The sequence below is a fragment of the Podarcis cretensis genome, assembly GCF_951804945.1.
Source record: "Podarcis cretensis genome assembly, chromosome: 7".
Taxonomy (NCBI): domain Eukaryota; kingdom Metazoa; phylum Chordata; class Lepidosauria; order Squamata; family Lacertidae; genus Podarcis; species Podarcis cretensis.
Window position 1 is genome coordinate 71671725 of NC_137176.1, and position 12324 is coordinate 71684048.

Genomic DNA, 12324 nt, shown 5'->3' on the forward strand with positions numbered 1-12324 from the left:
TGGTCTCTTCCAACTCTATGATTCTATGAAAGCATACAAATACAAATGAATTCAAGTGACAACTGACATGTTTGCATCCACATCCTACTTCATTTTTGGGGGGAGGGTTAGCTTCAAATGGTTAGTTAAGATTTGAGCTCAATGGGTCTTTCTTCTTAGTAGACATGTACAAAATTGAGCTGTGCATTGGCTAAATAGAAGTAAAATACAATGGTTATTATAATGGCTGCCATGATAAATTTTGGTTTTGACAATGCTGCTTCGGTGCAATTTTTGGAGGGAAATGGTCGCTAAGCGAAGTTATTTTCATGCATACAGTATACATCTGGTTAACTGTAAGAGTTTGATATGTTTCAAGATCAGACTTTCATGTTCCCTCTCATTGTTCCCATAAAAAGCATTTAAGTTATAGAACCACTATATTTTAAGCATTTGTGATGTAATTCAGTTGCACAAGGGTGCAACTATAATTTTAAAAAATATGATTTCCAAAAAAAAAAAGATGCTGACACAATAGGGATTATGTCGATCTCTTCCAGGTATTCTGTTTCTTGTAGAGATGAGATACTACTAAGCATTTCATTATATTTCTTTAGAAGCAGGAGGCAAAAAGTTAAAGAGCACAGTCCAGAGAAGCACAGAAACTGGGTTGGCTGTGGAGATGAGAAACTGGATGACACGTCAAGCCAGCCGGGAATCCACAGACGGCAGCATGAACAGTTACAGCTCAGAGGGAAAGTAAGTCCGAGACGTTTGTTATAAAGTTCTGATCTTTGGAAAGAAACGAAGCGTCACTGATTACTTTTTCTACTGCAGATTGTTTGTCATGGTGGGCAATCCCCAATTTGTGCAGGGGTTGCATTCCTGCCCCCCCCCCCCACATCAGCGGAGAATGTGTAAGCCCTCCCCATTACACACCCACCCACCCACACACTCACCCTTTTCCGGTCATTTCCAGGTTGCGGCGATGTGCATGATCACATGTGCATTGAACAAGTGTAAAATGGCTGTTGCTTGTAGTGTGCCCTCGTCTCTTATAGGGGAATGCACATAAAGGAAGGACATAGTTAATATATGCCTGTGGTGTGTTTGTATTAAGGGGAGGGAGCCTCTGGGCCTCCAGATGTGGTTGAACTCCATTGGCCCTGACCAGCAAGAGCAGTGGTCAGAGATGCTGGGAACTGTGGTATAGCAAGATATGGAGAATCACAGGTTCCCTACTTCTAGTTCATATGAAGAACAAAATAAGTAAACTGGAGGCAAGAATTATTCGGATTCGGTGGGAGTACCTTGATGGTTTTTCATGTTTTAGGAATAAGTGGTGATATTTGCTGAGTTTGGACATCACAGATGCAGTAGTTCATATTATACATATGCCCATAACGGTTGGTTTAGTTATGTAACAAAATTTGTATAGCACTTGAACTTCCAGAATCATGTCAGCTTTTCAGAACCAAAGCTAGAAACATTTGGCTTTATGTCAGACAGGCTAGTCAAATAATGCAGTCAAAGAATGGATGCCTAAGAGGTATAAAAGGTCATTTTTCTGCCATAAACAAAATTGCATTTGGATTAGAAAATTAATTATTAGTAGTAGTTACAGCCTGGAATCCGGGTTGCCTCTGGCTGAAAATCTGTATATCTTTGTGGTTTACAAAGATTTAAATGAATATAGAATAAAACGTTAAACTGATTGATTTTTTTAAAAGTAAAAAATTGGTATTTAAAATGTTCAAAAGATGATTAAAATCAACAGCAGCTAGAAAGATATAAAACCTGTTAACTTCCACAAGTCTGTATAGGGCCAGCCCAAATACAACATTTTCACAGGTGCTGAAAATACAGTGAAGGCAAATGCCTGACGCTAGTAGGCAGGGAGTTCCAAAGTGTGGGTGCTGCTCGCTAAAATATCAGTTTCTTAAAATTATGGGATGGATATTGTGTCACACTTGTAACAGTGCCAGTTCCACAGCTTGAAGCAGTCAAGCGGGCATAAATGGGGCAAGGTGATCCTGTGAGTAAACTCGTCCCAAGATTAAGGGTTTTATATACTAATAGTGACACTTTGATCTTGGCCCAATAGCTAATAGGCAACCAGTGCGGATCTCTGAGTAGAGCTGTTAAATGCTGACAGGGCCTCACTCCTGTCAGTAACCGAGCCACAGCATTCTGCAATAACTGCAGATGTGGGAAACTCCACATAAAGTGCACTGCAGTAATCCACTCTTGATATCACCAGTGCCTAAACTTAGTATTGTTTGTTGATGCATATACGTAAGTGGATACCCTGTTGTAGGCCAGGTTCATAATACAGTATGCATAGCTTTGTTTTTATTTTTTAGAAACTTGTTATTTTAAAAAAATGGTTGTTTTCCCATTAGTTTGATTTTTCCTGGTGTGCGATTGGCTGCGGACAGCCAGTTCAGTGACTTTCTGGATGGACTTGGCCCTGCACAGCTTGTTGGTCGCCAAACACTGGCAACACCGGCAATGGGTAAGAAATTAATTTTGTTTATATGGCTGCAATTGGTGGGAAAAGATGGTTTCCCATGAATTACCTTACTTCTGTGTAACCTTAATTTGCAATACATGGGTTTTTCTTTTCCTCCTTAGGTGATATCCAGGTTGGAATGATGGACAAAAAGGGACAGTTGGAGGTGGAAATAATACGAGCCCGAGGCCTTGTTGTAAAACCAGGTTCAAAGACACTGCCAGGTGAGAGAAATACACTTGAACCCCAAGCACATGGCAGCACATGGACATTCTGGTTCAGAAACTATTTTAGCCACAATAGCCAAAGGCTTGTCTCATAGGCCACCTCTATACAACTATTTTTAAAAGTAGACTAATTGAACCCCCCAACTTCTCTGATATATCAATTTCATATATTAAATGTAGAAGTGTTTAACTATGTAGCTTTGACCCACGTAATCAATGGGCAAACGTATGGCAGTTCTTACTATTATGGACCAGGATGATTTCCTATGAGACCAGCTGAGGTTCAAAGATTCCGCAACAGAGCAACATCTGAGGACTGGAGGAAGATTTCTAACAGCCTTGCTCTCTCGATTTGGTGGTAGATGGAACAGCAGCTGCCCAGTGTGAGGAACTTAGCCTTGTAGCTTTGGCAGCTGTTTCCGCTGCAGAGTGATGCTGAAACATTTGAGGACTGAGAGGAAACAAATACATGTTTGCCGCTGCTGCTCCCCCCACCCCCAGTAACTCATAACTACTTTATTGCATTTTAAATACATTGTAGACTACCTCAAGAACCTCAGGTAGTAGACAGGGGCTAAATAACTCCAAATAAAAATACTCTTAGACTGATAACCCTTTAGGCATACAAAAAGTAGACCCACTGAGATCAGTGGGCATAAGTCTATTCTGAGTGTGACAAATGTTGGGTTAGTGCTATTCCACTGATGTTCTGCTTGCAGGTTTTCCTTCTGGTTGTCCTGTCTGAGAACAGGATGCTGGAGTAGACCTTTGGCTTCATTCAGCAAGTCTGCTGTTAAAGTTCTTACATTCCCCTATAGGGAAAGGGCTGTAGATGAGTGGTAGAGCATCTGCTTTGCAGATCCCACACATCTCAAAGTAGGGCTGAGAGTCATTCCTACCTGAAACCTTGGAGTACCACTACCAGCCAGTATATATTCCCAGGCATCTAGAATTTCATTACAGTCGTACCTTGGATCCCAAACGCCATGGTACTCAGACGTTTTTGGCTCCCAAACGCCGCAAACTGGAAGTGAGTGTTCCGGTTTGTGAACGTTCTTTGGAACCCAAACATCCAACAGGGCTTCTGCGGCATCCGATTGGCTGCAGGAGCTTCCTGCAGCCAATCAGAAGCCACGCTTTGGTTTTCGAACATTTTGGAAGTCGAACAGACTTCCGGAATGGATTCTGTTTGACTTCCGAGGTACGACTGTAACTGCCTTTCTTAATACTGAAAATCACAACAAACCTGCCCTCTTTCCTTTATTCTGCCATGAAGCAATAGTGTCCTTAATTCTTGAAAATCAAAATTGCCAGTCATGCCAGGATGAAGCTGTAAATAATAATAATAATTGACTTTTATGTTTTATGATTACAGTTGTATTACTATTTTCTCAGTTAAATGAATAATTATTGAGGCTGTTTACTATATAGTGTATAGAAAACTCTTCAATAAAGACTGCAAAATATAATAAATAAATAAACATACCTGATTTGCTTCATAGTGCCAAGGGAGGGAGAGAACTGAAGCAGGTTGGCTATCCAGAATGCCTTGGGAATAAATGCTCATAAATGAAATGTATGAGTGTGTGTTTAATTAAAGTATTTATCAGTTAAATGTCGGGATTTTGCATAAAGTGCTAAAACTGCATAGCTAATGTGCAAAAACTGGTGACTAACAGATCTTTATATTTTTCTCCCCAAAGCACCATATGTAAAGGTGTATCTATTAGAAAATGGAGTCTGTATAGCCAAAAAGAAAACAAAGGTGGCAAGAAAAACGCTGGAACCTCTTTACCAGCAGCTGTTGTCATTTGAAGAAAGTCCCCAAGGGAAAGTTTTACAGGTAATTTGCACCCTTAGCCATGCATATCTAAAACCCTTCCATTCTAGCATCATTAACTGAAATGCCTAAGTCTGACTGCTCCCTTATGCTGCTTTCTCACATAGCTGCCTCTTAAACTCTCTATTATTCTAAACTAAATATCTGCAGATTAGTATTTTCCTGCAACACTAATTTTGAATCGTATCCCATCTTACTAACACACCAAGTCTTTAAGAGCAAATAGCCAGTTAATGAATAAAGAATAGCAGGTGCTATCATTCTTTGTGTTTTATTTATTTCTATCAAGAAGATGCATCCAGTGTTTGATATTCCGTATAATTTGAGTGAGATGGCTTTATATTCTGTGCACTTTCTGCTGAGACAAACTGAGAGCTAAATCCAAGAAATGAATAGAGTATCACTGAAAAAATTTTGCTGGCAATTCTTAGGGATTCATTCCGCTCCCCTCTATAACAAAAGGAAGGTCCTGCCATTAATAAGTGGCCAAGCAGCTCCTCAATTCCTGCTTGTTTCAGTATTGCTGCCTTAGTATTCTGTGAACTTCGGTGGAAAGCAGATTTGAAGAATATCAGAAATTATGGCAAAATTTAAGTTTGATCTCAGGACAGATTAATAACACTATGCGCAAGCATGGTAGCAGATAACTCATAAACTGAACACATGCTGGATTTTGTAGGATTTACTTCCAAATACATGTTCATATCAAGCTGCTTTAAACAGAGAAGAGAGGGGTTGAAATTCTGTCAGGCTCAGCTCCAAAGGGTGTGTGTGTGTGTGTGTGTGTGTGTGTGTGTGTGTGTAAATCCTTGTTTGTACATGAAGTAGAATAAAAATGAGGCATTTGAGGCTATTCTTGCCACAAGCTGGATTCCAAAAGTCAGGGTTATCTGGAGTTTGAGGGACCTCATTCGAAAGATTAACAAGGGAAGAGTCCCAGAAAATGTGTAACAGCACTTGGATCCATGCACAGTGATTGGGAGCCCAGCCCAGGTTTTGAGATTCTTGATCCTGATTGGTCTCTCTGAGCAAGGACACCATTTGTCAGATTTCTCACCTTAGGAAATGGCAAGATTCTGAAACTTCCCATTTGTTGATTCTAGATCATCTTGTTAATTGACGTGAAGAATCTACTTGATTTTGCCCTGCTCCTAAAACCTATGTCTTCTTTTTTTAACTCAACAGATTATCGTGTGGGGAGACTATGGACGCATGGATCACAAATCCTTTATGGGAGTGGCACAGATACTTTTAGACGAACTGGAATTGTCCAATATGGTGATTGGCTGGTTCAAACTTTTCCCTCCTTCATCCCTAGTAGATCCAACTTTAGCCCCTCTTACGAGAAGGGCTTCCCAGTCGTCTCTTGAAAGTTCAACAGGACCTTCTTATGCTCGTTCATAGCAGCTGTGAAACTGTTGTCATAGCAACCAGCGTTACAAAAAAAATTAACAGGTCGCAAACCCTGGTAACACTGCATGCTTAATGTTGTGTCTTTGGAGCCTGTTTCTAGGGCTACAAAAGCGATCCTGTGTTCTCAGAGGAAGTTGCACACATTGTGCTCTAAAGGAAGTCCTCAGGTGAAGGAGTGGAGCTGGAAAGAACTGAATGGTTTGGAGTTCAGTGACACTCAAGTTTTAGTCCAATCTGAAGCCATGGATTAAACTCAAAGAATCAAGCTGTCTCATGCAACAAGAATCCCTTTCAATGCCACATCTATTTTCTTGCTCCCTTTTCTTTATCTGCCCCTTCTCCTCGTCCCCACCCAAGCCTGGTTATGCCACAGAAATATGGAGCTACCCAAAGAAGCTATGCCACAATCGGAAGGATGGAAGAAAAGAGCCATTAAAGGAACGCCAGCTGTCGTAGCCGTTATTTGCAGCAGAGGAACCTTGCCTTATCAGAAAGGTTGAAGTCTTATAGTGGCAGGCTTCATAACTCCAGCTATTGCTGGAGTCAACTCCAGTGTGTGGACTCTGAAAAATAAAATTCTGTGGCTATACTGTACTGTATGAAATTAAAGAAACTTTTGCATGGACACAGATTATGCTGAACACTTAAATTATTTTCTTGGGGCTGCAACTTGCAAAAAAAAAAAAAAAGAATAAATCAGCCATTTTCAACAATTTATATTATTTTTAAAAATAAATTTCACTAGTGCATGGTTTTAAAAGGGAGAGAATGCAACAGGGTGGTAAGACACACCAAGTTTATCATTCTTTAAACCAATCATGGTCTGTGTTTTGGCAGACATAAATGAAAAATAAATAATTTCTAGCAAATATTTAAAATTACGTTTATGTGACAAGAAATAAGTGTAATATATTAAATTTATTTAAATGTAAAAGGTACAAGCCTTGTAAAGTTCAACGATATGTGCAAATTGTATACTTCTTTTCCCCTTCTTGTCTACACCTCCCTCCTTTTGCTCTCTCATTCCCTTCCTACCTCCCAGGATGATCATTATACTCTGAAACCGCTACTTTTTGACTTAACTACTCTCATGCCCCATATTTGGTTCAGGGTTGCAGATGATTCTGCATTTCTGAAATCTTTGAGAGGAACAGAATATTGTTTAAGAACTTTTTTCAAGCATGTTGAAAAGAATTTTGCAACATGGCTTGGGGAGTACATTACAATAATTCAGCATGTATTTGATAAAAAATTTGAACTTTTTGCAGTTTATTGTACAGTGCATGGAAACTTATTTTCTTTTTTTGTCACCTTCAAATTAAATTCTACAGCAAAATACTGGAATCATGTGGCCATTTGTAAAATGTCTTCAATAAATTTGTTTTCAGCACCAGCATCATTCATTCAAAGGTTGAACTATCATTTCTGGATGGTCTTAAAGAAATACAAGATGTTAGTCTTGCTAAATATCAGCATCTTATAATTTGCACTGAGCCAAACAAATTATTACCCATTTAGGGTCACAATAAATAGCAAATAAGCTGTTCTGTTCAGTTTTTATAAACTATGTGATGGCAAATCAGTGAATATCAGCCTGACATTAAAAGTCACAATTCAAACTGCAACCCCGCATCTGTCTTTCAATTAGTGGTATTTACATGCCCTAAGTGATGGCAGGATTTCACCTGCTGATTTTTAAACGCCTTAAATAAAGTACATGCAATTTACTAATTTTTTGACACCATCACCAAGAGCCTAAATGCAGATACCACAGGTATTTGAAGAAACATATACATCTGTCTCCTATGTATCAGATAATTTAGTACCACTGGAAGGATGGGTGGAAAGGTGGGGGTATTCTAAGTCCTGATCTCTTATTATTTCCTGATGAAAGGGAATGTAACTTGTTAAAGTTCAAGTCCATCATCCTTTTCTCTGTGTCTTTAGATGCCTTTAATACATACCTATTGTTTAATGTCTAAGTGTTGCAATAATATTTGAATATACACTGTTTAAATTAAGGCCATGCACACAAGTACTCTGATTTTGTATGAAAAATCTGTAGTGTTATCCCAAAATGTACGTGCATCACAGGATGGCAAAAGTAAAAAATAGGTGTCCCTTCTAAGGCCTTTTCTTTTATATGGTACACTTTGACATAAATCAAAATTATGAGCACAGTCCATCAAGTACATTCACGAACCATGCGCAAGCACCATGGACACGGATGCTAAAATGTCTGGTGATTTGCACACATGCAGCTATTTAGAATTCCCTCTGTATACCAGTGGGGAAAAACTCTGGTATGGAGATGCTTCTCTTCTGAAATGAAGGGAGAAGCACTTGCTGATGGGATTTCCATGCATCCACAAGAAATTACTAGAGTGGAACGACTGCTCCCCCGCCAAACTTACATGTATTAAGTTAAAGAAGATTGGTAAAATTTTGGTGATTAAATTATTTCATTCACCTGTATATGGCAACCCATGAATGCTAAAGACATACCTTTGCATTATCCTTTAGGAGTAAAACCATTTTTTAAGATGTATGACTCTCTTCCTGATACTGTGACATGCAGTCAATGCATTCTTTTATGCATATTCCTATTATTAAATTATTTCTATTTGAGACAAGAAGGACATGACCGTATGGAAAGTCTGTACATACCTGGTCATTATGCAGTATTTATTTTAAAAGTTGATTGTATTTTTTTAAGATATTCACATGTCTGCAACTCTACTTATAATTTAGTCATGTAAATAGCACTCTTCCAGTGACCACAGCTGTCTTGTACATAGTCTGTTTTAAAAGTAAAAGGAATTGACATTGGGGGAGAAAAGGGCAGATTAGGCCTGTTAATGAACACCAACTAATGTAAATCAAATTCATTCTGGTGATGGTATTTAACACTTTAAATAAAACATTTTCTTTACAGAATTTGTAAGTGATTCTTTTTCTCATCTCCCCCACCCTGAAGAAAAAAAAAAGCCATTCATGATCTTGGAAAGCTAAAGAACAATGACTTGAAATTTTGCAGGAACATTTCCTGTGCAAGACCCATTGAAGTGGGTGGGAGTACTGATGACACCATTCTCATTTTGTGGAGCTTGTGAAGTCACTTCTTTGGTACCTGTACCTTTTCAAAGGTTACTGTAAAGCAGTGTTTCCCAAGCTTGGGTCTTGAGCTGTTTTTGGACTATGATTCCCATCATCCCTGACCACTGGTCCTGCTAGCTAGGAATGATGGGAGTTGTAGTCCAGCAAAAGCTGGCGCCCCAAGTTTGGGAAACACTGCTCTAAAGTCTTGAAATATCAGCATGTGTTATTCATGAGATGGTGATTCTTCAGTCGTGTGGCAGTTTCTTTAAAGTGCAGACATAACTGCAGAGAATTGGTCTTGGAACTAATGACAGTGATGTGGAAGGCTCATTAAATAAACTCACAAATTATTTCTAATATGTACAGCTTAATAAAGCTCTAAGCCTTAATAAGCATATTTGTGCAATAATTGGGATAACTAAACAGCATGCACAGAGAACCAAAGAACAAACTTGGAGCTGATTAAAAACTTCCATGGCTGTCAAATCAGCTAAAGCCTTACTGTTCTGTGTATAAATTTACACAATGTGATGGAAGAGAATGCAGCATGTGACTAGAAGCAGCATGCATAATACAACCTACCTGGAGTCATGGCAGTGTGGTTTAGTTGTAAGTGTTTTAAGAACATGTTTAGTGACCTTGTTTTGCTTCTATGCAAGCAGCAACCTTCCTATTGTTATTCAATCAGATACAGCAGGCTGGAAGCTAAACAGTATCTTACTGTTTCATGCATAAATGAGCACCCTTCTAGAGCTACACATTTGTGTGTTGATCAGGCAGTTACTGCTATCCCCATCTCAGCAGTATTCCTAGATGAATTCTTATGTCAGACTGCTACATATGCTGTTTAGGCATCTATAGGCTAGATCAGCAAGGATTTTGCTACTGAATATTTTTGAAACACTGATCTTGTATGGAATTGCTGGTCATAACAACAACAACGATTCAAATCAGATGGCGAACTACAGAAGACTGTTGATACATATTCTAGCGGGCATTTAGCTGAATTCTGATTTTATTATTTTAACTGATTATTATTTTCATCGTATTGAGTTTTTCACCGTAGAAACAAACACAATAAAATTAATAACAGTACTAGGACAGTTAAAAGTTAATAGCTGCTAGAGGGCCCATCTGCCTATTTCCAAAGGCAGCACAGGAGGAAACGGAAGGAACCTGAACTGGTTTTGGTGTTACTGGTGTGATGGCTAACTGCTGTTTGAGTTTCTTGGCCTGCATTGAAATAGATCCATCCCAGTCCCTGCCACTGACAGGCCCAGCAGACATGCCCTCCTGCCATCCACACATTTGGAGCACATCAGAGAGGGCTTTGGAGACACAGAGGTGTACATACCCAGAGCTGCAGGCAAGGAGGGTCCCTGGCCCATTCTGGGGAGCAGGGGAGCTCTGCACACATACATCAGGACATGGGTGTGGAGAACCCTCTCACCCAGCCAAATGCTCAGGCAGTGGGAGTTGTGGCCGCTATGCAGATTGCCAGTGTAGTGGAGCTAGTCTACATGACAAGTCCCCTCACGCATTCCTTCATTGAGTTAGGGGAGCTGCACCTTAACTGTGGTGTTCAAGCTGCACCTTAACTGTGGTGTTCAGGTAACAAATATGCAATGACAACGGCAACCTTTTTATTTACGGCTCTCTGGTACATCGCAAGCTAATGTGCTGGTCAATTAAGACAGCAATTGTTTGATTTTGCATTCATTTCCTTTTTGTTGGATAACACTGCAGTAGAGTGAACTTGGCTAACTGTGCAGTAAGTGATTCTGCTGCCATTTAATTCATGAAAACAAGTAGAATTCTGCAGCCAACAGCTGAAATTACAAACGGGGAAAACAAACTCCCCCAATAACAGGAATCGGCAGAGGCAGCTCTGACACAGCCTCGTGAAGCCTGTTCTTCCAACCTACTTCTGCTGCGTCATTTGTCAATTTGTCATGCCCAGATGTCAATGAGTCACAGCTAGTAGCTTCAACTGACCTATTTTTGCCTTTGTCACGCCGCAGGATCCATATGAACGACGCGAAAGGGTTCAATGCAGTTCTGTGGTCGTCATTGCTAAGGATAAATGTGAGTATACCTTTAAGGGCAGCTCCCATAGGTCGTTTAGGAAGTTAGGCCCAAGCAGCAGGCAGGCCTGGAAGCAGAGACAGAAGGCAGCTAAAGGAGAGAAGGCCTGCTATAAGCAGTTCTGTAATAAAACCATTTCTCCATCAACTCCTCTGACCTGCTCAACATTAAACAGAGGACATCGCAACCATACGCTCATCAAACATCAAGTGACTGCACCGTGTGACTGTGGGTGGCAAAAAATGTATCGTGTGGTAAGACGACTGAATGTATAGATCCATCCAAAGAGAAGCTACAATAAAATTAGTTCTAATTTAATAGGGAGACTGAGGGGACTAACCTAAGGAATTGACCTTGAGTGGATTCCCCCAACTGCCTTGACCTCACCAGAAGTCATGGGCTGCAGAAGGCTTTCTGTGGAAAGTTGTTGGGGGGCGCATTCGAGTAGTGGGGGTGCCCAGATCCAAAAGTGATTGGTTGCTTTAGAATTGTGATTGTACTTTATATTTTGCTGGTTTTAATTTGAACAGTTCTGAGGACATACTTAACAGGGGGATATAGAAATGTCTATACAGTGGTACCTCGGGTTACAGGCGCCTCAGGTTACAGACTCTGCTAACCCAGAAATAGTACCTTGGGTTAAGAACTTTACCTCAGGATGAGAACAGAAATTGTGCGGCAGTAGCAGGAGGCCCCATTAGCTAAAGTGGTACCTCAGGTTAAGAACAGTTTCAGGTTAAGAACAGACCTCCAGAACAAATTAAGTTCTTCACCTGAGGTACCACTGTATAAGTAAATGTGGGGGTGGTCAGGCCCTCACACAGCCATGCACCCTTAAAACAATCACACAATCTCTCTCACTAAGGCAAACCCAGAGGACTATTTCCCACTGAAACAGGCAGGCCCAGTTTCACCTTCCCTTTACCCCTGACCTTTTTTTTTTTTTTTTTTTTGTAAAATAAAAGCAAAGGGTTTTGAAACACCTCACCAAGCCCCAGCAGAGGAATGCAAATGTCAATTTCAAGTCCTGCCTTACATCTATTCAAAGTCTCAAACCTCAAAATGCAGTTGAATCCTGAAAAACAGCTTGCCCTTATTTGCAAAACTCATGGATGACTTTGGGCATATTGGCAAGAAACACAAATCTACTTCTCAACCTAGTCGTTCCA

The 12324-nt window shown here is 40.1% G+C and overlaps 1 protein-coding gene across 35 annotated transcripts in view; it reads left to right on the forward strand.

Annotated features, from left to right (window-relative positions):
- RIMS2 (regulating synaptic membrane exocytosis 2) overlaps positions 1-8908 on the forward strand; it is a gene marked incomplete at its 5' end in the record, with an annotated part of 372013 nt that extends 363105 nt beyond the window's left edge. For all 35 annotated transcript variants that reach the window (XM_079984093.1, XM_079984113.1, XM_079984104.1 and 32 more), the window contains 5 exons: positions 597-738; positions 2382-2494; positions 2614-2715; positions 4422-4561; positions 5744-8908. In XM_079984093.1, coding sequence (XP_079840219.1) covers positions 597-738; positions 2382-2494; positions 2614-2715; positions 4422-4561; positions 5744-5962 — 716 coding nt within the window. In that variant the 3' untranslated portion in view covers positions 5963-8908. The remainder of the gene's footprint in view (positions 1-596; positions 739-2381; positions 2495-2613; positions 2716-4421; positions 4562-5743) is intronic.
- Positions 8909-12324: the final 3416 nt, after the last annotated feature.